Source organism: Aphis gossypii, unplaced genomic scaffold, assembly GCF_020184175.1.
Source record: "Aphis gossypii isolate Hap1 unplaced genomic scaffold, ASM2018417v2 Contig00260_ERROPOS192875, whole genome shotgun sequence".
In the NCBI taxonomy this organism is placed as follows: Eukaryota; Metazoa; Arthropoda; class Insecta; order Hemiptera; family Aphididae; genus Aphis; species Aphis gossypii.
This window is the reverse complement of record NW_026083047.1, coordinates 138,484-164,763: the sequence shown is the minus strand read 5'-3', so window position 1 is coordinate 164,763 and position 26,280 is coordinate 138,484. Positions and strand designations below refer to the sequence as shown.

Genomic DNA, 26,280 nt, shown 5'->3' with positions numbered 1-26,280 from the left:
GTAGTAGAGACACAAATGATTGGGTTCCACCTAATAATACCATTTTAAGTACCAATTCACCTAGTCATAGTAATGATAAAGGTTGCTCCCGCCAGTTATTTGGAACTAATATAGATAGTTCTAATTCTACGTCATCATCTACGAGTGTATCAGGTGACATTGTGGGCGTTGAAGGTAGGAAGAAGAAAAAGAAAGGTAACAAAAAGTTAAATAAGAGAAATGAAAAACAAAGTGGTAAAGGAAAAAGTGTTCAGCCTAACCCATGTTCAAAAACAAAATGCCAGAACAATTGTAAAAATAAATTTACCGAAGACGAAAGGGAAACAATTTTTAAGGAATACTGGAGTATAAGTGACCGAAATGGAAAACGTGACTATTTGATAAGTTGCATGGAAGAATCAGAAATAAAAAGGAAACGTGTACAAATGTCAAATTTGCGTAAAATAACAAGGTTTTATTATTTTACTCTAAATGGAAGAAAAGAAAAGATATGCCAGCAGTATCTTTTAAAAACATTAAATATTACTCAAAGATTTTTAAGTTACACTTTTGAAAAATTGTCACCATTGGGAAAGTCAAATCCCGATAGTCGTGGTAAAGGCCGTCCCAAAAATAAAACGGATGAGCCAGTTTTATCAAATGTTTATAAATTTATAGAAAGTCTTCCAGCTGTACAGTCTCATTATTGTAGATCTTCGACAACAAAAAAATATTTACCTAAAGAATTCGAAAGCATTGAACGCGTTTTTCGATTGTACAAAAGTAACTGTGAATCAAATGGGTTAAAAAATGTGTCGAGTGCTGTATTTAGAAGAATTTTTCGTGAAAAGTTCAATTTGGGTTTTCATTTACCTAAGAAGGACAAGTGTAATAAATGTACCAAATTCAAAAATATAAAAGAAACAGGTAATTTAAATGAAAATGAACATCAACAAGAGAGAGAACACGCAATTAATAAAGAACAGAGCAAAGAGGCATTTATTTTTGACCAAGAGTTATCAAAATGCGATGGGAATTTTCTCTGTTTAAGTTTTGATTTACAAAAAGTGCTCAGTACACCATATTCGGACAATACGAACTTATATTATAGCAAGAAATATAGTACTTATAATTGTACTGTGTACGAATCAGGAAGTAGAAATTCTTACTGTTACTTATGGGGAGAAATAGATGGTTTACGTGGCTCTAATGAAATAGTAACATGTATCTTTAAATACCTAACTGCATTAAATGAACAAAATAAATTTGAATCAGTGGCTTTATACTGTGATTCTTGCGCGGGTCAAAATAAAAACCGAGCGATGATGACTATGATAGAATATGGCTTAATGAATGTATGGACTAAAATAAAGGAAATAAAAATAACTTATTTATTGCCAGGACATACGTATATGCCTGTAGATTCAGTACACTCGGTGATTGAACGCTGTATTAAGAAAAAAACCATATGGGGCCCATCCGAATGGCCGACCATAATTAGAAATGCTAGAATATATCCAAAACCTTATACAGTTATTGATCTCAAGTTTATAGATTTTTTGGACTGGAAAACGCTCGCTGCACAGTGGTATAGTCCTCAATTAAAATGTAACGAAGGAAAAAAGAAAATTCAAATATCCAAAGTGAAGTCATTTGTATTCACAAAAAAGATGAACGAATTATCAGAAGAACAAATTACCGTACATGTTTACTTTTCATATAATGCAGACGAGGTACCTCTTACACTAGCTAAAAAGAAAAAGAATAACCATGACAAATTAGAAGTTTCTAAGTGTTATGAACGTGCACTAACCATTGCAGTTAAAAAATATGACGATCTATATAAATTGTGCAAGGATAACATTATTCCCAACGCATATCATTTAGAGTATTTTAGTATGAATACTAGTGAAGAAAAAGCTGACTGCTTAGATGAAACAGATACAGAAGAATTATCTGCAAGTAGTGATGATGAAAAATTGTATTTTAATTTTAAAAAATATAATTATTTTTTTTATTTTCATATTGTTATTTTAATATTTTTTTATTTTATTGTACGAGTTGTATTTTGTTTATTTTAACCTAACGAGTTTTAATTGTTCATAAAATAAGAAATCATACTATTCAAATTTATTAAAAAAAAACTTATTTAAATTGACTTATTATTTATTGTAATGATGTGGGTATGTGTCTCATTTAATACATTTTTTGATGGCGCTTGAAGCGTTTTATTAGTAAATGACGTAAGCGACAAAAGTACAAGTAAGCAAATTAAAATGTGGTAAACGCCAAAAATAAAATTTAGTTATTTACTGAAAAATCAAAAAGTTATATTACTATATGAAATTAGATTTATCTTAAAGAATAATATAATACGTATAAGTGAAAAAAAAAATTGAAGGATTATCTATAAAACAACAAAAGTTATATCATTTTGAAAAAAAAAAAAAGACAAATTCGTTTTTGGGTTCTCCTAGAAAGTTTGAAATGTGTCGCTTACAACAAATAGCCTTTTAACCAACGATATGAATAGAGTTAAGATCATAAAAATAAAATAATTAGGTATCTTCATAAGATAATAAATATATTTTTAATCTAATCATCTTGATGAGATAATACATACATTTAAATAAAACTCCCTAAATAATGCTTATTTAATTTATTTTTATTATAAAATTAATTTAATTTCATGAAAATTACATCAATAATTTTTAAATTATTCATAATAAAAATTGATAATAAATAAAATGTGCATTGGGGCATTGATATTTTATATTTTGTAGTTTCATTATTTCATTACTGTACAATAGTATTTCAGTACATAAATAAATGGTTGTATAAAAAGAAACATTGATGTGTATTTATTAAAATAAACACATGATTGTATGATATGTGATTAATATTTATAATACCAAAAGAAGTATGTAGACAATACAGGAAAAAGTAATCTATATAATTTTAAAAGATGACCGTTGTTTTTTATTTATATATTATACAAAAAAAAGTACGTATAATGCTTAACAGTGTGTACTTATCGTGAGTTAATTTAATTGTTGGGCAAGGGATCCCGTACAGGTATTCATGACATCAGTGACAATGTCACACAAATATATCTTATTGGATAATATTTTGAGATTAAAATTAGTAAAACGAATGAACTGAGTATAAAATACAAATTACTATGTCTATACTATTTTGAAAGATATTTAAATCAGTGGTTTAATTTTTTTTGATTCCATAAAATATTTAGCATTTGATTATTGAAAATATAATACTTATTAGACATTATGAGTAGGAGATATTATTTAATATTTTAACTGTACTTAATTTTTAAAATATTAGATATATTTATTATTTATTAAGAGGACGCTACCCATGCATTTGTTGTCTCTGTCTTACACACACCCGATATAGCAAAATTTCGTTCACTAGTGTTATGGGCTACGAGATATCTATAAGATATCTACGAGATTACAAGGCTAAGTTAGTATGACCATGCCTCGTGTCAAGGGTAATGCGGATGCTACTATGACCACTACACGTGTCGGGATAGTAAGCGCACCAATAATTACAGTGCACTAATGATGCATTTGAGATGTTATTGCACATTCTCAAATTCGTGTCCGAATTTGCAACAACAACAACAAGGACACCTGGTTTTACCCAGAAGGCGAAAACACGACGTAAACAAGAGACGCACCACAATATATAAGGGAGCCCGAAGACCAGCAACGGCAGATGTACCAAAGCTATCAACAACTGAGCACTTTCACGTCACTCAGCCACTTATTTAATTTGTTACATGTATTTTGTTTGTATGCAATAAAACATATTACGTTATTAAGTTTAACTTTCATTCAAATTAACCATTTGGACTCAAATCTGATACTGGCACGCAACAAAATTAAAGAAGAAATGTCTCTATCAAATAAGGCGAAAGTATTGTCTCTGGAAACGATCAAAACAAATTATGATCCGCAAGTCTCCACATTTCAATCTCCTGCTAATAAAGGGAGCATAGAGTCAAACAATTTGAGAAAAGTATGTGAATTTATATAGATAATATTTACCTTAGGTAAACCTAAAGGTAATATATTTTAGGTTTTTAATAATAAATATCTATTTGTATTGCTAACATTTTACTAGTGCGATTCTTGGTGGTGTCCTAAACATTCCGATTTACAAATAATTAGTAAGCAGTTAGACATCAAAACAGCTAAAGATAAAGAAGAAATTGATAAAGTTCTAAAATGGCAGAAGTATTGGAGTAGTCAAGGACAGGTAATTCATTCATGTACAATTTTTTTTTAAATTTACAATCATACTGCTTTATGAACAATTATGTATACTTGAAATAAAATTAATTGAGCTAATAATTATTTTTATATTAAAAAAAATAATAAGTAGGTACATAACCCTAACTAGGGTTTACTACTTCAAAGAGTTTTCTTTTTAACATTTTAAAACCAAATAAATACATTTTTTATAATTTAATATCATATTTGTAAGTAATATTCCACCTATAATAATAAGCTCATCATACATGTATATTATACATATTATTTTGTATATTATTTTTTATTCATTTTTTTCTTAACATAATGTTTATACTTTGATTAAAAACTTTTTAGATAAGATGTTGCGTGATTGATCGAAAAACAGGAGTTGACACACATACAAAACCACCAAATTGCTGGATTCAATTCAAAAATGGTTTTTATTTGTCTGAGAAGTTTGAAAAATCTTTAAAAATCACAAACAATTGTGAAATATCTTCAGATGAAGAATTTAAATTTTTATTGTTTTAAAATATGTATTTAATATACAATATAATATGTATTTACATTAATTTAATACATAACTTTACTTAAATAAAAATTAATACAATATTAAACACATATTTATTGATTTTAAAATTAACAATTTTAATGTAGGTATTTAAAAAAACATTCATAAATATGTATATTTTACTAGAATTCAGGCATTAAAGCTAAGACTAAAGTAGTTAGAGGTCTATTCACACTTTTTTTTTTAGTTTTAAATTTGTTGATGCCCTTCCCATTCAATGATTTCTATTCATTAAAAATAAATAGTAATCTATGTATATTTTAAAAAATGTAGAATAGGTAGATTACACAAATAAAGTGACAAGTAACACAAAAAATAACCTACATTAATTTTATATTAAATTTTTTTTGTTTTTATATAAAAGTACAAAATTAACTGAGTCTTGTATTATTAATCTTATGGGAGGGGGGGGGGCTATAGGCCCAGAGCCCCTTGTTCATAGTGCTTATCAGACTTTCCATTTATCTATTATATAAAAATAAGTCCGGTTTTCCTCCCTGACGCTATAACTCCAGAACGCACGAACCGATTTCCACGGTTTTGCATTCGTTGGAAAGGTCTTGGGCTCCGTGAGGTTTATAGCAAAGAAAATTCTGGAAAATTCAGGAAAAATTCAACAGAAAAGTGGGGAAATCGTTTTTCACATACAGCGCCATCTGTCCAGCAAATAGTAAACTAAATTATTTTTGGTAGTCAATGGCAACCATTTAAATAAAATCAATAATTTATTTAAAATGTTATATCAAGGTTTTGATTTGAACCCGATACCGTCAAAATATAAAAAATAAATTAAAACTATAATATTTTTGTGTTGCCATGGAAATATTATAGACAATATTTATTCAATTTAATTGTTTGAATAAAATATAATAAAAAATTCCTGGGAAGACCTTAAAAACATAATAATTTATATTTGATATGCCTCCTATACGACGGAGCAATCTAGGTAGAATAACCCGAAATCCTACCAACCAAGCTAATTACCGATCTAACCAAAGTCCTCAAGAACGTGACGACCGAAATGAACGTGAAAGAATTCGGATATCACAAACGCGTGAAGCGCGAACGCGAAATTCAACTAATAATCGAGCAAGTTTGAATCGAGCTGCTTTCAGTTACGATGTGTCAATTGACTACAGTAACTACCAGTGTGTTGTTATTGGTTCTATGAACTCACACTGTAAGGCATTAAAATACAAAAACGAAGCCAATGGATTGTGTTGCGCAAATGGTAAAGTGAAATTGATACCATTGGATCCACCACCAGAACCATTGTACTCATTGGTTTCAGGAATAGGAACAGATTCTATACACTTTTTGACAAATATCCAACAATATAACAATTGCTTTCAAATGACTTCATTTGGGGCAACAAATGTAGTTCGGGAAAATTTTATGCCAACTTTCAAGGTATGTATTATAGCAGTTACTCATAATTATTAGCGAACAAAATTTTCTGTCACCAAAGTTAAGATGTGTCACTAATCTTCAATTTCTTAATCATTACGAAATGTATCACTTAGTCATCATATTATATGGTGTTTCAGTTTCAGTGACACTTTTATTATATTTTATATTTGATAGATATTAGTTAAAACTAAATATATACTTTTTAAGATCAAATATTATTTAAGTTTGATCACCGACAATCCATTAATTTATACCACACCATAATATTTTTTTTTTATTTACAGATACAAGGGCAAATATATCACAGAGCAGGTTCACTGTTACCAGTGTCAGATAGCGACAACAAATTCCTGCAAATTTATTTTATGGGCAATTCACCACAAGAAATTGATCTGCGTTGTGCACATAACAATTTAGTAAAGAGGTCTATTGTAGAACAATTACAAACTTTATTTCATCAACACAATCAATTGATAATATTGTTTAAAACTGCCCTGGATCTGATGCCATCCGATAATCACAAAATTGTAATCAGAGCTGATAAAACACCTGCAGGTCAACATACAAGACGTTTTAATGCACCAACTATTGATGAAGTTGCTATCGTTGTAGTTGGAAAAAACTTGGAATCCCGTGATATTGTTTTACGTCGTCGGAATGATCAATTACAACGTATAAAGGAAACACACCGCTCATATGATGCACTGCAATATCCCATTATATTTTGGCAAGGTGAAGATGGCTACGATTTCTCAATAAAAATGATAAATCCCATTGCAGGTAACTAAAATATTAGTTTAGCTATGGCGATAATATCTCAGTCATTATATTATGTATTTTAATTTTATATTTGAATGTTATTAAAACAAAATCTATTTACAGGTTCTGAAACCAACAAAAAAGTCAGTTCAATGAACTATTATTCATACCGCCTAATGATTCGGGAAAATGAAGATAATCACATATTGAAATGTCGGCGATTATATCACAAATATGTTGTTGACATGTATGTTAAAATTGAAACGGAGAGATTAACATTCATCAGGTTGAATCAAACCAAACTCCGATCTGAAGAGTATATTCACCTTCGAGATGCGATTAATACTGACGGAAATGCACAGAATGTCGGTCGGATGACTATTCTTCTAGCAACATACATCGGAAGCCCTCGGCATATGCACGAATATGCTCAAAATGCCATGTCGTATGTTCGTCATTATGGTACAGCAGATTTGTTCATCACATTTACATGCAATCCGCAATGGATAGAAATCAATCAGGAGTTATTCTCTGGGCAATCACCCATTGATCGTCATGATATTACAGCCAGCGTCTTTAGACAAAAGTTGAAATCTTTAATGGATTTCATCGTAAAACATAATGTGTTTGGTGAGACACGCTGCTGGATGTATTCTGTGGAGTGGCAGAAACGAGGATTGCCACATGCACACATTTTGATTTGGTTGGTTGAAAATATAAGGCCAAATGAAGTTGATGCAGTGATATCAGCTGAAATCCCTAATGTACAAGTAGATCCTGGATTGCATGAGGTAGTTATCAAAAACATGATACATGGTCCCTGTGGAACTCTTATCAAAATTCACCGTGTATGATGGATGGTAAATGTTCAAAACGATATCCACGGACATTAATATCGGAAACAATTACTGGTAATGACGGTTATCCATTGTATCGTCGCAGATCGACAGCAGACAATGGAAAATCAACAATTGTCAAATTAAATCAACAAGATATTGAAATAGATAATCGTTGGATTGTTCCATATTCACCCATTTTATCAAAGACATTCAAAGCACACATCAACGTTGAATCTTGCCATTCAGTGAAATCTATTTAATACATTTTTAAATATGTAACCAAAGGGAGTGATATGGCTGTGATTGGAATTGGTGCAGAGAATTCCAATGATGAAGTTACCCAATACCAAATGGGCCGCTATGTCAGTAGTAATGAAGCAGTTTGGCGAATATTTTCTTTTCCTATTCATGAGAGACACCCTTCTGTTGTTCACTTAGCTGTGCATTTAGAAAATGGACAAAGAGTGTATTTTACAGCACAGAACGCAGTACAAAGAGCTGCTCAGCCACCATCTACTACATTAACCAGTTTTTTTGAGACATGCCAAAACGATGATTTCGCACAAACATTGCTATATTCTGAAATGCCAAAATATTATACCTGGAATCAATCCTCAAGGAGATTTATACGACGGAAACAAGGAAAACCAGTTCCAGGATATACAGATGTATATTCCACCGATGCGATTGGCCGGATTTATTCAGTACATCCAAGCAATGATGAATGTTTTTACTTACGACTGCTATTAGTCAATGTACGTGGCCCAACATCATTCCAACAGTTACGAACTGTTGATGGTGAATTGTGTGTATCCTACAGAGAAGCCTGTCAACGTTTGCAATTGCTTGAAAATGACGCTCATTGGGATCAAACTCTCAATGATGCTGTAATATCATCACACGCTCATCAAATACGAACATTGTTTTCTATAATCATATCTACATGCTTCCCATCAAACCCAATTGATTTGTGGATCAAGTACAAAGATTATATGTGTGATGATATTTTGTATCAAATACAGAATAGTATGGGAAATCCAAATATACAAATCAGTGAAGAAATTTACAATGAAGCATTGATTTCAATTGAGGACATGTGAATAAAAAATAATTAAATGAAACTATAACAGTTAAAACTATAACTACTTACTTTTAAATCATTATATATGTTTTATTTAATTATTTTTTATTCACAACGCCCTATCACCAGGGTGACGGTTCTGTTCAGGAGAATTTTTTAAAATACGTAGGCACAAAAACTGCCACATTACAAATCTTTCGTCGAGAATTCGACGTAATATTAGCACTATCAATAAGATTAAATTAAAAATTAACACACGGCATACGAAAATGCAAAAAAAGAAAGTAACACACGGGCAACGCCGTGTCGGGTCAGCTATGATTATATATTTTAATTAATATGTAGGTATTCTGAGATATAATTTTATATGATGTGTAATTTGCATTTTTTATCAACATTTTAACTTGTGTGTGAATAGACCAAATAATGGACATAAATTTAATATTAATTTATTAATGGCAATGTACACATTAGTTATCAATAATTTTACTTGAATATGAACAAATTTCCGTAGTGCAAATTTTTGCAGGATTTGGGTAAGGTCATAACAAATAAAAAATATTAACACTTAACATAATATCCACAACCCTAGATAAATTAATAAAAATTAAATGAACATTGAACATACTTTTTATTAACTACACTAGATTACAACATATTTTTCAGGCTATGGAATATGGATGTACTATAATATTAACATTTAGCAACTTTATAAAAATTAATTAATTTTTATACTTATTTTTGAATATAGGTTAATTTTTAGTAAATATTTTTTTTATGATATGCCTACCTAAAATTCTTTTTTTTTAATTTTTTTAAATTTTAACTGTTTCAACACAATATTTGTTTATACAATTTTGTTATTATTTATTTTTTTTTTTATATATTATTTTACAATAAAATTCTTTAAAATTACATAAAAATTCCATAGCCCTACTTTACAACTTATGGAAAATAGTAAATTAATAACCTAACTTAATTATTAAAATATAAAATAAATTCTTAATGTTATCATCAACAAATTTTATAAATGTAGTAGTAATTAGTCTAGATGCAGCACTGTTTTTCTTAATCTGAATGCAGCTAAGTAAAAAAAAAACATTAAATTATTTATAAAATTGATTTATTTAACACAAAAAATTTTTTATACTTACTTAATTGATTTGATTTTGTTATCTATGTAACAATAAATGATGAACACCGTTTTTCTTGAATCATTGTTCATAAAATTGTTATTCTCTTTATTACAATTAAATTTATTAAGTAATACATTATTTTCTTTTTATTAACATATATCATAAAAATATGATTTGACATATAAAAAAAACATATAACAAGGATAAAGTTTTTAATGTTTTAATACTCTTTACTAAGTTGACTCACAATGCCGTATTAAGTGTGTTGGATTGGCGAACTCTGCGGTGGTTTTCTACAATTTTCCGTAATATGTTCGGCGGTCTGATGGCGGCCGTGGCAGTCTTGCGTCGTATCACACGGGCGGCAGCGGATAGCGGCTGTGGCGGTCTCGCGGCGTATCGTAATACGGGCGGCGGTTGTGGCGGTCTCGCGGCGTATCGTAATACACGGGCGGCGGACGGCGGTTGTGGCTGTAGGTCCCGCGGCGTATCGTACTACGGGCGGCGGACGGCGGCTGTACCGGCGAATATTGTGGGCTCACTCGTCTGCTTTAGTCTGAACCAAAATAGTTTTGGTTCCTAAAACAGAGGAGTGAGTAAAAGAACGAAACGGCGGTCGAGAGGCGAGTCGTGAGCGTCGAAATTCACTTTACCGGGACCAGTCACCTGTTTGAACCATTCGTGGATGGTTCCAGGTAGACCGTTTGTCGCCGGTAGAGTGAATCGGAACGGAAACTGTCACTTTTTTCGGTGTTACTCGGGTATATTTGCAGACGAATCTGACACCCTCTGAGTTATAGAAGGCGCCGCTGACGCTTGTGGTTTTCTGTAGTATCTGATGGTACAGTTCTCGCAGAGCACGCTGTAGTTATGATAGTACATAGCTAAGGTGATGCTGAGTGTACCTGTACCATCAGATTATTGATAAATGTTAACTTTAATCTGTTGATCTTGTAAGTCCGATGCGAGCCAAAGTATGGCACGGCGTTCACGCTATCTAGCGTGAGCGCCTGGCACATACTTTGGTCATCGCATCGGAAATTGGTATCCGTGTGGTCCACTAGCGGCGCGTCGGTGCGTGGTGATACCGCCCTTACATCAGATTACTGTTTATTTTGTACACCGTACGCGCTGGTCACCGAATTATGCGCGCTATTGTGCGGATAGTAAAATGGTCTCGTTACATCTATTTGAAAATGAAAATATATTAATTCATTCCAATATTAACTTAAACAGTTATCAGGTGAAGTGTACTATGCACCTGTGACTAGGTTACCAAAAATAACAATTTGCATTTGTTCATTTAATCTAGTTATAGATATTTTAATAATTACAAGTTCATGCAATTGAAATTTGAAAGAATACAAAATGAATTTCCTAAAAATAAATTAATATTATGATAAACATTCAATTATTAATTGAATGAATAATAAATGAAATCTAAAAAAAAAATCATACTTACATAATTAATTGTTTAGTCTATTTAAAGTTTAAATTATAATGTAAAATATGCATATTATGTATTTTATTCCTTTATTCCATATTAATTTATAAAGCATCTGATATGTATTAGAAGCAAGCAATATGAATTTACATTAATTGCTGGTAAAATTAAGCTGTCTAGTCTTATAGTTCACTATTATACAAATTCTAATGATTGCCACTGAAATAAAATTAAAATGTTTAACTGTGGTTATCATTTAAATATCAATAAAATATGTAAATCATATTAAACTTACCAATAAATTATAATAAAGTTGTCGGCAAAGTATGATCTAATTTAATATATTATGATCCCATACATAATAGTACAGATTGGGTAGGTAATTAAATTCAAATTTGTTATCCAAAAGAAAACATTAAAACATTAACAAACATACATTGCAATAATTGATTTAACTACTAAACGTTAATTATAGTTAATATTATTCAATAGTGAGGAATTAACATTAAACGATTAAACTTAAACACATGCTTTCAGGAACAATTTACTGTTGATTAATCGTTAAAACATTTTCTCCTTTGTCTTCAAACGTAATAAGTGATAATACCGTATACCAAGAATCAGTAACCACCTCTACATTATGTAACCAAAATGATGTTAAATTGTAAAAATATGACTTGTTATTTTTATACTTTATAGCTGATACAGCACGCTGCAGACTTGACGTAGTTTGCCGACGCTCGATTTTCTGGTGTGAGTGGGGATAAAATAAGAGGGTCCAATTCATATTATTAACCATTGTACTAATTAGTTATTACTATGATTGCTTTTTTTTTCATGCTATCATCGATTATGACCGTTAAGGGTATTATTAAATTGAGATATAATTTTGTTTTGACTTCTGGTTTTTACTGTCGAGTTTGATTAAATGCCCAGTAGCAGTGCAATGAACGAATACTTAAACATTAATAGGTCGAAAACGGATTACTCAAATTAAATACTGTAAACGTAATAATTATTTTTTTCAATATGTTTATAGATTGTCGTTATCAAAAATAGATATTGCCATTTGAAAATCCAAAGTTGATAGTGTTTTATCGAATAAGGGAGGTAGTTAAAATTATCAAAATCATAATACAATGTAAAATAATAAAACCTAGAAAATTTAAAAAAAAAAAAAAATTAAAATTCCTAATACTTACCAAGATATTTACTGGTTCATGATAAAAGAATCACCCTGTATACTTGTTTGGTTTTCCGATTAGAGTGGAGTCAATCGGATAAGTGGTATCAGGTTCATTATCAGTGTCAGAATCAGAACTGTTGTTAGCCGGTTTTTTTTTATCGCGAACTTCATAATTGGAGCCAAATTCTGCTAAAGTTATATCTTCAAGACTGTGTGGTCTACATGAATAGTATTCATTGAGACCGTCAAAAAAATGTCATCAGATTTTGGATCCATTTCTCCTCTAACTGCCATTGGTTTCATCATTCGAGTTCTTTTATCAGGATGGCTAGTGTTTATCAACCTGGGCATAAACGAGTTAAAAAGTTAAAGTTAAGTTAATTTTAATTTTTTAACTTAACTTTTTTGAATTTAATTTTCATTAACTTAATTGTTGTTTATTGATATTAACTTAACAAATAATGAGTTACTTTTAATAAAATCTAAGTTACGTTATTTTATAAATAATTAAATTATAAATAAACCTAAACTAAAGCTAACATATAAAAAAATATAATAAAAAAATATATGTATACATAAACTTTTAACTTAACTGAGTTAACCAAAAATTTTATTAACTTTTAATTTTTTCTTATTGATGCATATTAACTTAACTTAACTATAGTCTGTTCCATATAAGAGCGCACCGGGCGGCGAACGAAAACTGGTCGATTTTCGCGCATACTAGAGCGCGCTTCAACAGTGCGTCGCGGCGGCGGCACGGTGCACCGTTTATACAGAGTGTTGTATAATGTCACACCATTTTAACGGTATTACGCGGTAACACGTCGTTTGGTTTTTTTGTTCGCATTTGCTGTTTTTTTGCTGTTTTTTTAAAATTTTTTTTAAAATTTCGTTTGTTTTTCACGTGGCACTATAGACACCATGGCTACTGTATCACCTACTACAAAAAATCCTATGGGAAAGGTAAGTTAAAAAGATACCTATTACGTATATTAATAATATTAATAATAATAATAATAATAATAATATGTATTTAATATATTAATATTATATATAAATACGTACATTATCAGTAATTTATATATAATAGTATAATATATTTTGCATTACATAATTTTAGACAATTTTATTCAATTTCTTTTTAGTACATTTTGCATTTTAATATGTTATTTTGATTTTAATTCTTTATAAAATCCTCGCATATGCAAAATATTTTAGGAAATATTGCATTTAAATTACATGTGTGCTGAAGTGCCCCACCTACTACTTATATTTTTTGTATATATTATTTAATATATTTTTTTTCGTATTTTATTCCAGCCTATTTCATCATCTCAACGTATCATGATTGTGAATGCATATAAGATGGAGTTGAGAAAAAATCCGGACCTAACTGTTAGAGACGCTCGCATATATATTTCGAAACTACTTGGAATTGGGCAACGGACAGTTTCAAATATCATCAGTGAATATAATTCTAAAAAAACGGTGACCTCTCCATGCAAAAATAGAACAAAGGCATCATTTAAAGAAAAATTTGATGATATGCAAATGAATGCAGTACGTTTGCATGTACATTCATTTTGGTTGAATAAAACAATTCCAACATTGGACAAAATACTGACAGCTGTAAATAACGACGAAACTTTGCCAGAAATTTCAAGGACGAATTTGTATCGTTTGTTGAAATTTATGGATTTTGTGTACACAAAACGCAGTCGCAACAGCGCCCTTTTAGAAAAGGACGAAATTATTTTGTGGCGTAGACGGTATTTGGCAGATATTCGTAAATATCGTGAAGAAGGGCGACACATCTATTATCTTGACGAGACGTGGGTCAACGCAGGCGATTGTACTAGTAAAACCTGGGTAGACAAGACAATAAAATCGCCTCGTGACGCATTTCTACGAGGACTCACGACGGGGTTTCAGAATCCATCTGGCAAAGGCAAGAGACTCATTGTCCTCCACATTGGGTCAGAAGAGGGGTTCGTGCCAGGTGGTCTCCTGTGTTTCGAGTCCAAAAAAACGACCGACTACCACGAAGAAATGAACGGTGACGTATTTTATAACTGGATGGAAAACGTATTACCACTACTTAAAGATAACTGTGTCATTGTAATGGATAACGCACCGTACCACTCCATGAAAAAAGAAAAAATTCCAAATACTTCAACCAAAAAAGCAGACATCTTAAAATGGTTACAGGATAAAGGCGAGGTTATTGATCGACCTATGGTGATCACCGAATTACTCGACATAGTTAAAAGAATAAAACCACAACACGACAAATATTTGATTGACGAACTGGCCCAAACACATAACAAGAAAGTTTTAAGACTCCCGCCATATCATTGCGAATTAAACCCGATCGAATTGGCGTGGGCCAACGTAAAAGATCATGTAAAAAAAAACAACACCAGCTATAAACTTAACGACGTCAAAACATTGTTATTAGAAGGTATAGAGCGAGTGGATGCAAATAATATGTGGAGAAATTTCGTAAAACACACGATGGAAGAGGAAGAAAAATTTTACAATATAGATTTTATTATAGACGACGTGTTGTCTGCAGAAACACAAAGTTTGACAATGACGGTTGGTGATACATCTTCGGAGTCAGAAATCTTTAGTGATGATGAGTAATTTTAATTATATTTTTTTATTTTTTTTTATTTTTTATTTTTTTATTTTTTGTAAATAATTTTGACAATGTTTAAAAAACTGACTATGTGTAATTTTTATAATGTGTAAGAATACAAAACAAAATGTGTCCTATAATTAAATGTTCTTCTTTATAATCTACCCTATCCTATTTATACAAAAAATTAAAATATTATATATTATCAAGGTGCATATGAAAAATAAATAATAAAACGTACACAAATAAAAAAAAATTGCAGTAGTATCGGTAGTAAAAACGTTTGTGTTCAATATTTTTTAAAAAAAAATTAATTAAAAAAAAACAAAAATAGGTCTATTATTTTACTATGTAATACGCGGTAGCGCATTGTAATACGCGGTAGCGCAATATAATACGCGGTAGCGCATTGTTACTACAATTCCCTGTATGTACGGCGGCGTCGCCGACGGCGGTAACATCGTCGACGACGCCGATCATAGCCGAATACGGCGACCAATCACAGAGCTAATAGACCCGTCCAGGGGGGTCCGGACGTCGCTCCGCGATTCATTTGTATGCGCCAACGCGGTGCGCTCTTATATGGAACAGACTATAAGTTCAAAAAAATCATTAACTTGCCCAGCTTTGGTGTTTATAAATATATTCCCAGTTATAGTATTGCATTGCTTCATACCTAAGCAAGTGTACACTGCTTCTTGTGCAGAAATTTCCTGACTCCCTGAACAAGTTGACGCTATCTTTTTCAGTTGTACTTTGACCGATAAATCAGTAGAAGACTTAAGATTTTCGACAATGTCTCTCATTAGTTTTGATATTCCACGTTGGATTTTTCCAATACACTCGATTACATATCTAACACAAGAATAAACGTCCAATATATACAATCCATGTTAGATTGCCATAACGGAAATAATTTTTCATTGAATCCAGAAATCATTCGTTGTTTTATTGTACGTTTTAGAAAAACTGTTGGCCGTCTGATAACAGTTCGAATAATGGATTAGTATTCATTAACATCTTTAATTGACAATTTTTGTAAAATGTCTTCTAATGATGGATCTGAAGATGAATCACTGTCCTTGAAGTCCCTGAGGTATTGCAGAAGTTTTTCATATTGTAGTGTACGAATTTTTCTTGTGATCGGATTACTTATGTCTTCTATTAGCGAAGTCAATATACAGGTTTCATTCATTGGCGGATATGGTATGTTGAAGCGACACTTTTTCATTTGTTTGTCTTTGTCAGTTCTGAAACAAGTGTGTGTATGGCTATGAATATTTTTATGCAAATACTCATGAGCCGGACTGCCATCGTCTACCATACACGTAATTTATTTGTTGATAAGTGTTACACATGCACCAAAAGTTTCCGGTTAGGCTGGGTCAAAAACAGGTGCATTGTCTAACCACAATAACACATTGTACATGTTGCCCCTATGTTGATATTCGACACGATAAAAGAAATGTTTCACACTGTGTTCTTTGAAAATAACATTTTTGGACTTGATCAATTTAAAAAGACGTACTCTAAACCTATGATCAAAATAAGTAGCACAAACAACTGGGTCTTGTCGAATTAAATTTGATTTTTGTGCACAAGTTAGAACAGTATCATCAGACAACACTTTGGAGTAACGCAGTTTATACAAAATCTTTAACAAATCACTCCAAGTTGATTCACTAAGGCTAAAAATTAAGAATAATGTCGGTTTCCCTTCTTGACGCACATTTTTTCTCATCGCTACAAGATATAAAGGTGAATTTTGTACTTTGTGTAACATTCGGTAGCCTTGATCGTTATCGGTAATTTTGTTTAGAACAGCTGGATTTGCTACGTCATTCGCAGTTGTGTTTCGTGTTTTGTTTTTTCATAAAATAATTTGCACATTGATGCAATTAGTTTTTGAACTAATACTTTGCATTTAAAAAACAAGTAAGATGAATCTGATGCAAACCTTCGATCTACCTTCAGCAGTTCAAACCTTACTACTTTTGAGTAATTTTTTAAAGGTGATTTATTTGTACGTAGATGCCCACCAAATAAATCAGGAAAAGCTTTTTCCTCTGCATGGTCATCAATAAGAATAGATAACGGTTTCATGCCTTCGCCTGGTGCAAAAGAAACAAAATCATAGTTTTCAATCATCGTGTCCATTGATCCCGGATTGATTGGTTCAATATTTGTGTCTTCATCGTCTGTTTCTTCACTTTCGTGATCTGAGCTGTTTTCCAAACTTTTTGTTGTTTCTGACACATGCGCCAGCCAATCTTTATCTATTTCCGCATCTTTATATAGAGGTTTTTTAATCAAATCATTCAATGCTGATACTACTTATGATGGTCTGACATTTTTATAAAGATAATGTTGTTTAAAGCACGATTTTCTTTTTAATTTTACCTTCATCATCTTAACTGCAGCTAAATTTTCGGCACACCTTGGCAAAATAGATGAGTCTTAGTCAGATCTATTGAAACATTGATAACGTTACCTTTGATTTTTAGCTGTCCATCTAAAGACATTTGAATATTTTCATAAACGGTTATCTAAGGGAAACCATTTGCTTTTCTATTTGATTTAATTGCGTAACTGAAGACGGAACACTGTTTAACTCATAACCATTTCTTATGTACAACGGAGGAACTTTGAAGTTTTTTATATGCGGAAGACAACTTGTTTATATCGTCACAGTACTCTTGGCATCACTTGGAATTGACATCTCCAATCGATTGAAGATACCAGAGTTGCATTTATTGATACTGGATGAGAAACGTAATCTATGACACGAATAACATTTTTCTGATAAACCTTGAGACCTTTTCAAAATATATTCAGATATCAAAACATCTTCCTTCTGCCTAGTTTCATTTGCTTTTTGCCGTTCTCGTTTTTTATAAGATATTGAATTTGGTGTTTTCTTTTTAATAGATACATTTTGACATAGGCTACTATTTGAAGGTACCTAATCTTAGCTTTCTAATGTATCGAACATTTTTAATTTGATATGTTTTTTTGAAAACTGGGTTTTCCATTTGTTTCAATCTGTTCTTCACACTGGCGATCTGGTTAGTTTTTTTACATTCGGATCTTGCAGTCGTTTCAACATTCCCTTACGATTGGCGATCTGGTTTGCTTTTTTTAAAACTGGGTCTTTCAATCGTTTTATTGTACTTTTTAAATTTAACAATTTTCTTTGATTTGTAGCAACAATACCATCAGACGCACTGCTTAATTATTTTCTCAATTTATCCTTTTCAAGTTCTTGCAAATGAAGAACACATTTTATGAAAAAAAAAAATATATATATATATTAGACAAAAAAAAAAAAATAAAAATAAACTTACAGCTAAAAAAAACTTTAATACTAACAGTTTAAAAAAAAAAAATTACAAAAACAACAACAACAACTGCTACCTCTGTCAACCAAAAAAAATACAAAATTAGCTGATAATTAGAGTATATAGTATTATAAAATAATTAATTTGAAAATTACCTTAACACAAGTCGCAATCACAGAAATCCATATAATATAAGCAGAATCGATAATGATCTAAAAAAAAATTATGAATTTTACCAAAAAGAAATATATAATGAAAACATTTGAATGTTAGTAGCACCACTTATAGTAGTGTAAGGCCACAACCTTGAAATTGTTGACTACATGTTGGTATACAAATTTATACCAAATTCCTAATTTATTCATTCTCCTTTATTAAACAAAGTAGTTGTTTTTTAATAAATAATAAATATATCTAATATTTTAAAAATTAGGTAAAATTAAAATATTAAATAATATCTCCTACTTTATTCTAATAAGTAAAATATGTAAAAAGAACATAAAAAATAAACTTTAAAATTAATTATGTTTTGTTTACATTTCTTATGAATAAATCGTTATTTAAACAAATTGATGTTATTTTATTACCAGGAAAAGTAATTAGAATATTGATTTAGTTATTTTAGTTAATTAATAATAAATTCAATAATGTAATTTTGTAATTTATTGTTATTTGATTATGATAAAAAATGTGTTAATATTTTTTTTTAAACATGACTTAGTAAGACAAAAAAACTAAACTGTTTTGTATTCTACACACGTTCTTATGTTTTTAATAAAAACTAATATCATATTTTAGTATTATGAGTAATTGTTATAAATTCACTTAATTAATATAAGTTCATTACTGTCAAATACTCAAATCTATTTTATTACTTCATTAAACGATATATTAATATTTTTAATTTAATTATTTTTATAGAAAACACATGGATATAAATATATATTATGATATAATATAAGTTGTTAGACAACTATCAATCCCTCTATTTCAGATTTGTGACTTAACCAAGATTACACTAACCTATTGATATACAAATTTAAACACATATTTATGACAATAATATTATCCATTCAATTACCCAGCAAAATTGACTGATCTAAATGTTACATATAAATAGTATACAATAGTAGGTACAATAGTATTCAATAAACAAATTCTAAATATTTTATGGAAACAATAAACGTTCAGAATCTAAAACTAAAGAGCTTTATTTATATTAAACTATTATAGGTATTTATTATTGTTCAACATCAAAATCATAATATACGACTCAGTATAATACGAGTACTTTTTAATTGGTAATCGGTCAAAAAGTCTATGGAAAAAAAGTCCGAACACATTTTTAGTGTCAAAATACAAATTATTCTATTAAATTTTCATTTATAATTATCGAGATAATTATATAATTTATTATTCATTTTAATCAATTTTAATAGGTAACTATATACGTGTATTTATCTAGAATCTAGATCTATATAATGTTTGTTCTTTTATATGATAATCATGGTAATATTGATTATTCCTTGTACATAATATAATTTTATGGTAGATAACATGTTAACATGTAGACATACAGCCACATATCATAGCGATAGATAATTATATCTTAGATCATATACGATCTAAGAGCCATTTAATATAATATAATATATAGGTAATCTATAGTAGATTTCCGTTATATTCTTTTTAGTTATACGAAATAATAAGAATAAGAAAATAGAAAAAAATATGATATAGTGCGGCCAGCGAAACTAAAAGCTTGACGGTCACGCTACCGGTGGGCGTTTTCGTAAAATCCAGGGGCTCCAAATATTTTGGTTGCTTGAGGAGCTGCGCGATCTTTTTTTCAAAATGAAGCATTCTTCGTACCTCTAGTAAAAAACGGCCACCGGGAGCTTGGTCTTCAAGCTTCTAGTATCGCTGGCCGGACTATAATATAATACGTACCTATATGTACAGACATTTTTAAATTTTAAAAATAAATATTAGTTATAAAGAATATTTTGTATTTTTCGACTTTTTGTTAGAAACTAAATAATGTGCTTAGACTTTTTGTCAAACTTTTTTTAAAACGGATTTTTCTTCAGCGATTAATTTTAATTAATTGCTGTATTCATAAAATGTACAATGTACATACACACTACACAACTTGATAAAGGAAAAAAAAAATTTCTCATACATGAGGAAATTCTTGACATAGGTACTAATATAATATATTATATATACACGAATCGATGATTGCAAAAGCGTCATATGAGACTTATTTAAAACTTTTTGATAATTGATAAAAACTGTATAATATAAATATTTTTGAAAAATAAATTAATTAAAGAAAAAGTATTTATTAAAATATATCATACACCTACTAATAATACTACAACTATAAAGACGGTTTTTTCACTCAAAAACACATGATATGACTATAACAGTATATACGTTTTTACTAACATCTCAATTTCAAAAAATATATGACTCGTGACGTTTCCAAAAACATCGATGCACAAATTGTTTTACTGAGCATAATATTCAGTTAAGCATTTAAAAATTATTGAAGCATAAACTTATGATAATTTGTGAAAAACTATAATTATAAATTATAAATAATTATAAATAATTTATCAATATGAGACATGAGTAGATTTACGATGAAAAAAATAATTTAAAAAAAAAAACATAATATGGAGACCAAATTATAATTATAATTTGAGTTTTGTGTAGTATTCTCAAGCTTTAAATACCATGCAAAGTAATATTTACAATTTAGAGGACGCCACACACCCGAAATATTTTACCGAAAACATGTTTCACGCGGGATCAGTGTTTGAAGCGTGTGATAATAGTATGGACACCAAATTGTCACACTATATAGATCAGAAGTTTATCTGTGTCATAGCGTCGTTTTTTTTAAAAATACTTAACTCAAAAATTTTTAATTTAATTTTGAAAAACATAAAAAAAAACAAATTTTCAAAACCTTTTTAAGGTAGAACTAATTAAGATATCGGAAAAAAACGACGCTATGACACAGATAAACTTCTGATCTATACAGTGTGAAAATTTGGTGTTCATAATATTACCAAACGCTTCAAACACTGATCCCACGTGAAACGTGTTTTTCTTTGAATATTTACAAAACTCTAGTTTTCGTCGTCTACAGCAGTGCATCAGTGTTGCCGATTTAGTTTTTCATATTCCGTTAGATGGCGTTCAAAATCCCACTAAAAATTACACTACATAATTGGCGCCAAATTACACTAAATTACACTAAATTTTGATAATATCCGCTAAATTTCCCACAAAAATTTTTTTTTTTAATAATGTATATTTTGTCGGCACCAGCTAAAAAACAATTATTTAAAATCAAAATCATTGTTTTACCATGATTTAATATACCGAAAAAAAATATAACAACATTATAAATTATAATATTAATAACAATATAAATCTGGAACTTTCTTGTTCAAATATCACTGTTAAAGTGGTAAATATATAAAAAAAACTTTTTGTAATTTGTAATACATGTTTCAATTACAATTTACAAATTCATAATAACATTATTAATATTAAATAATAATTATAATTAAAAAATACAGGAAAACATTTTAAAAACACTATAAATTATAATATTAATAACAATACAAATCAGGAACTTTCTTGTTCAAATATCACTGTTAAAGTGGTAAATATATAAAAAACTTTTTGTAATTTGTAATACATATTTCAATTACAATTTACAAATTTATAATAACATTATTAATATTAAGTAAAAAATTATAATTAAAAAATACAGGAAAACATTTTAAAAATATTTAACAACATTAAAAATTATAATATTAATAACAAAATAAATATTTAAGTTATTTAACACCTAACTTTCATATGATACAGGCATATCCGGCTCGTCAATATCCCATCCATCATCATCTTCATAAACCATTTCGGTTACAGGTGTACTTGAATTTGTTGAAGTATTAGTAGTATTACATTCTTGGTCATTACACTTATCATACGTTTTCATAGTACCTATAGGAAGATAAATTTAAAATTTTTAAAACATTATAAACAAACAATTAAACATTAGTCATCAATTGAATTACCAATTTGAAGTAAGACACTCTCAGGAAATTTAAATTCATTACAGCATTTCCCTTGTCTGCGTAACCCAGCACGAATTGACAAAATAGCATTTGTTGAGGCGTTTGATAACTTATTGCGAAGTTTGCTTTTCACCAAATTCATTTGGCTAAAACAACGTTCTACCTCAGCATTAGACCACGGAAGGACTAAAAGGCATTTTGCTAATTGGCCAAGTTCATGGAAAGGATTTAAACCCGAACTATCTTTAAAGCTGAATATTTAGGTCCATAACTCTTCTGTGGATTTTTTTGAACCCCATTGAATTAAATTTAATTTTTGCCATTGTGATTCAATTTTAGTAATGTCATTTAATTCAACCTTCATTAATTTGGCCAATGGTACGATTGAATCCTTAGATGCATTCAAACATTTTTCCGGAGACAAAAGTGATGTATTTTTTAATGTTTTTATATTGTCGGGAAGTCTTTTTTGGAGTTCAGTGACAAGATTTATAATAAAACTTATTATTACATTGCGAATAATTTTTTCGACTTCTGGTTTTATTTTTAGTGTTCTACATTTCTCTTCAAACTCATACCCAAGGTAGGGGTTAGGATGTAAATAATTTTTATATTTACTTCTAATAGATTTGCCCTGCAATCTGGTGTAACCACTTTACGAGCTAACCCTCCAATAAATAAAACTAGATCATCTAATAATTTGATACGGTCTACTGTATTTGATTGAAATAATTTATTGATGTGTTGTGCTTCAGATAAAATTGGCTTAAGAAGAATAAAATATAGCTGATTATTCACATCACTATACATTTTATATAATGTTTTAGCTTTATAACACTTTTCTGCGTTGCCTGCTTCCATAAAGTGTTCTTTCAAAATATCCCATTGATCTAGCACTCTAGACACCGCAACTTCAATCGATAACCAACGTGTTAAAGACACACGAACAATTTTTAAAGGGTCAATACCATTATTTAATCTATGGCATAAGATTTTATAAGACAACTGTCTATTAGTTGAATATGCAAACCAATTATAAGTCTCTGCAAGTAAAAATTCCAAATAGTCTGGTAAGCTATTAGATACAGCAGCAGATACTGCTAGCTGTATTGAATGGCATATACATCTTACCAATACAAGATGTTATACTTCCTTTTGCAATAATGCAAATACACCAGAATGTTGACCAACCATAACGCTGGCATTGTCGCAACCAATTCCTCGCATGTTTAATATATCTAGTTCGTATATTGACAGGGTTTGTTTAATTCCTTTTATAACACTAACAGCAGTACCACTTTCAAGTTCAATTAAATTTAAAAAAGTTGAAACAATAGATTTTTTTAACTCAGAATAATAAATGATGCATACTCCTAACTGCTTATTGACACTTATATCAGTCGACTCATCCAGTAAAAGACTATATACGCTTGATCCAATGTCTTCTTTCAAATTGGATTTAAAATATGGGTAGATTATATTTTTCAGTATAGCAGTGCATTTAGTACGGTGTAACTGAACGTGATCTGTTATGTTATTGCCTTTAAGACACAATTTTATAACCTCAGATAAATGATCAATCGACGATATTGCACAGTGGCTATTGATAAATAAAGATAGGTTAGCTTCTAAGGTAGCAGCTTTAAGTTTCGTGTCATTCGATATTGATTGGAAAGGTAATTTAGTTTGCCGAGCACAGGAAAATGGTTCAGAAGATTTTATAGGTTTTTTCGTAAGCGCATGAGCACTTAGATCTGCTAACCTTGCTGACATACTACTCTTACAAAACTTACATCTAACTAGAGTACTATCTTCCACTTCTTCAATCCAATCTTTTAGTAGCGAATTATTTTTCCATTCAGGTCGAAATTTCTGTGTATAATATGGTTTTTTACGATTCATATTAAAATTAATATTAAATGTACTGTTCATTTTTTTTTTATATCAATTTCCTTATCATAACTCCGGGAGAATTACTGGTATGGTCACGGAGACACGGAATAATATCATTTATTATATTAAATACTAGTATTTAATAAGTATTGTAGTTATACTAGAAATATTCTGTGTTTATAACCACGGCTATAGATAATATAGATAGATAAAATATTATCTATAGCCGTGTTTATAACCAATTCCACTACTTAATCAGTTTTATCACCTATAAATCATAATAAAAATTACAGTTACCAGCAGTGTAAAGTGTTGCCGATTTAGTTTTTCATATTCCGCTAGATAGCGTTCAAAATCCCACTACAAATTACACTAGCCACTAAGTAGCAATTTCTCCCACCATTAAGAACCCTAAATCCACTAGATTTAGTGGGAAAACCACTAACTTGGCATCACTGGGCCAGTGCTGCGACAACCCGTGGCGTTTCGGTGAACAAGATTTTTCCCCCACCATACTCGTACATACATGATCATATTGTTATCGGCCCGGTGCCCGACGTCTGGGCTTCCGTCGTCGATTCTAATAAATTATCCTAAGAATAGGGTGGAGTCACCATCTATGGCCAGTATCCATCTATGGCCAGTTTAGTTTTAAACATTATTTATTAGCAGTATTTTGTATTCCACAGTTATAATCTTGTGGTTGAATATTAAGTTGGATACACTGATTCATTACACATTCAATCTTATCATTTTACAGGTTTTTTTTTTTTTTTTTTAAACACAAATTCATAATGTTGATATTATTATTTGTTGTTTCTTAGCAACATTGTTAAGAAAATGTAAATTTTGTTTTATTTTTTTTGTGAAGAATATTTTATAATTTGTTGGTGTTGACTACACAATCAGGTTCGTATTATTTCATATAATATTATAGCTGACCCCGTGCACTTCGTTCCCCTTTAAAAACGCAAATTCTATATAATATGATTCGAATTTTGATTAATTTGTTATTTACTATTCGGTTTAACGGTATCCAAAACTTAGACATTTTCATTGACTGTTTTGATTCTCAAAAATCTTGTGAAAGCACCACTTTAATATGCGAATTTTGTAAAATGCTTTCTTATTACACACTAAATTTGTGATACGATTTTACGAATGTACCGTGTAAATTGTAAGCATCGATCTATCATTGTTCAGGCTCTACGTTTATCAGTCAGTGAGTTACTCAAGTCATAATATTATAGTCATTCTGCTTACCGTTGCCGTGAGACTCTCTTATGATTATGATAGCAGTATATTATCATGTAGGCAATCCACACGTGGTGGATTGCGGACCCCGCTAGATGTGTATAAGAAGTTTATAATTTCTAACACTTAAGTTTCAAAGTTATGTCATTTTAGATTCTGAACGAAGTGATGAATGTATTGATTTTACAATGGTGTGTGTTTTTTTTTTTTTTTTTTTTTTTTTTTTGTTTTTGTGTCTGTGTACAGCATAACTAGTCGAAATAATGCTCCAATTTCAAACAATGGGGGTGGTTTCCGATGTAAAAGTGAATATCCTTGGTGCATTATAGAGGTAAAAAGTTAACATTTTCCGACAGTTTTCAAAAAAAT

The 26,280-nt window shown here is 30.0% G+C and overlaps 2 protein-coding genes across 2 annotated transcripts; both read left to right on the top strand.

Moving 5' to 3' along the window:
* Positions 1-5,745: 5,745 nt before the first annotated feature.
* LOC126553565 (uncharacterized) lies at positions 5,746-7,850 on the top strand. The gene is made up of 3 exons (XM_050208710.1): positions 5,746-6,237; positions 6,522-7,017; positions 7,120-7,850. Exons 1-3 carry the CDS (start codon positions 5,746-5,748, stop codon positions 7,848-7,850), a joined length of 1,719 nt encoding a protein of 572 aa, XP_050064667.1.
* Positions 7,851-13,606: 5,756 nt separating this feature from the next.
* LOC126553564 (uncharacterized) lies at positions 13,607-15,331 on the top strand. The gene is made up of 2 exons (XM_050208709.1): positions 13,607-13,648; positions 14,006-15,331. Exons 1-2 carry the CDS (start codon positions 13,607-13,609, stop codon positions 15,329-15,331), a joined length of 1,368 nt encoding a protein of 455 aa, XP_050064666.1.
* The last annotated feature ends 10,949 nt before the right edge of the window (positions 15,332-26,280 follow it).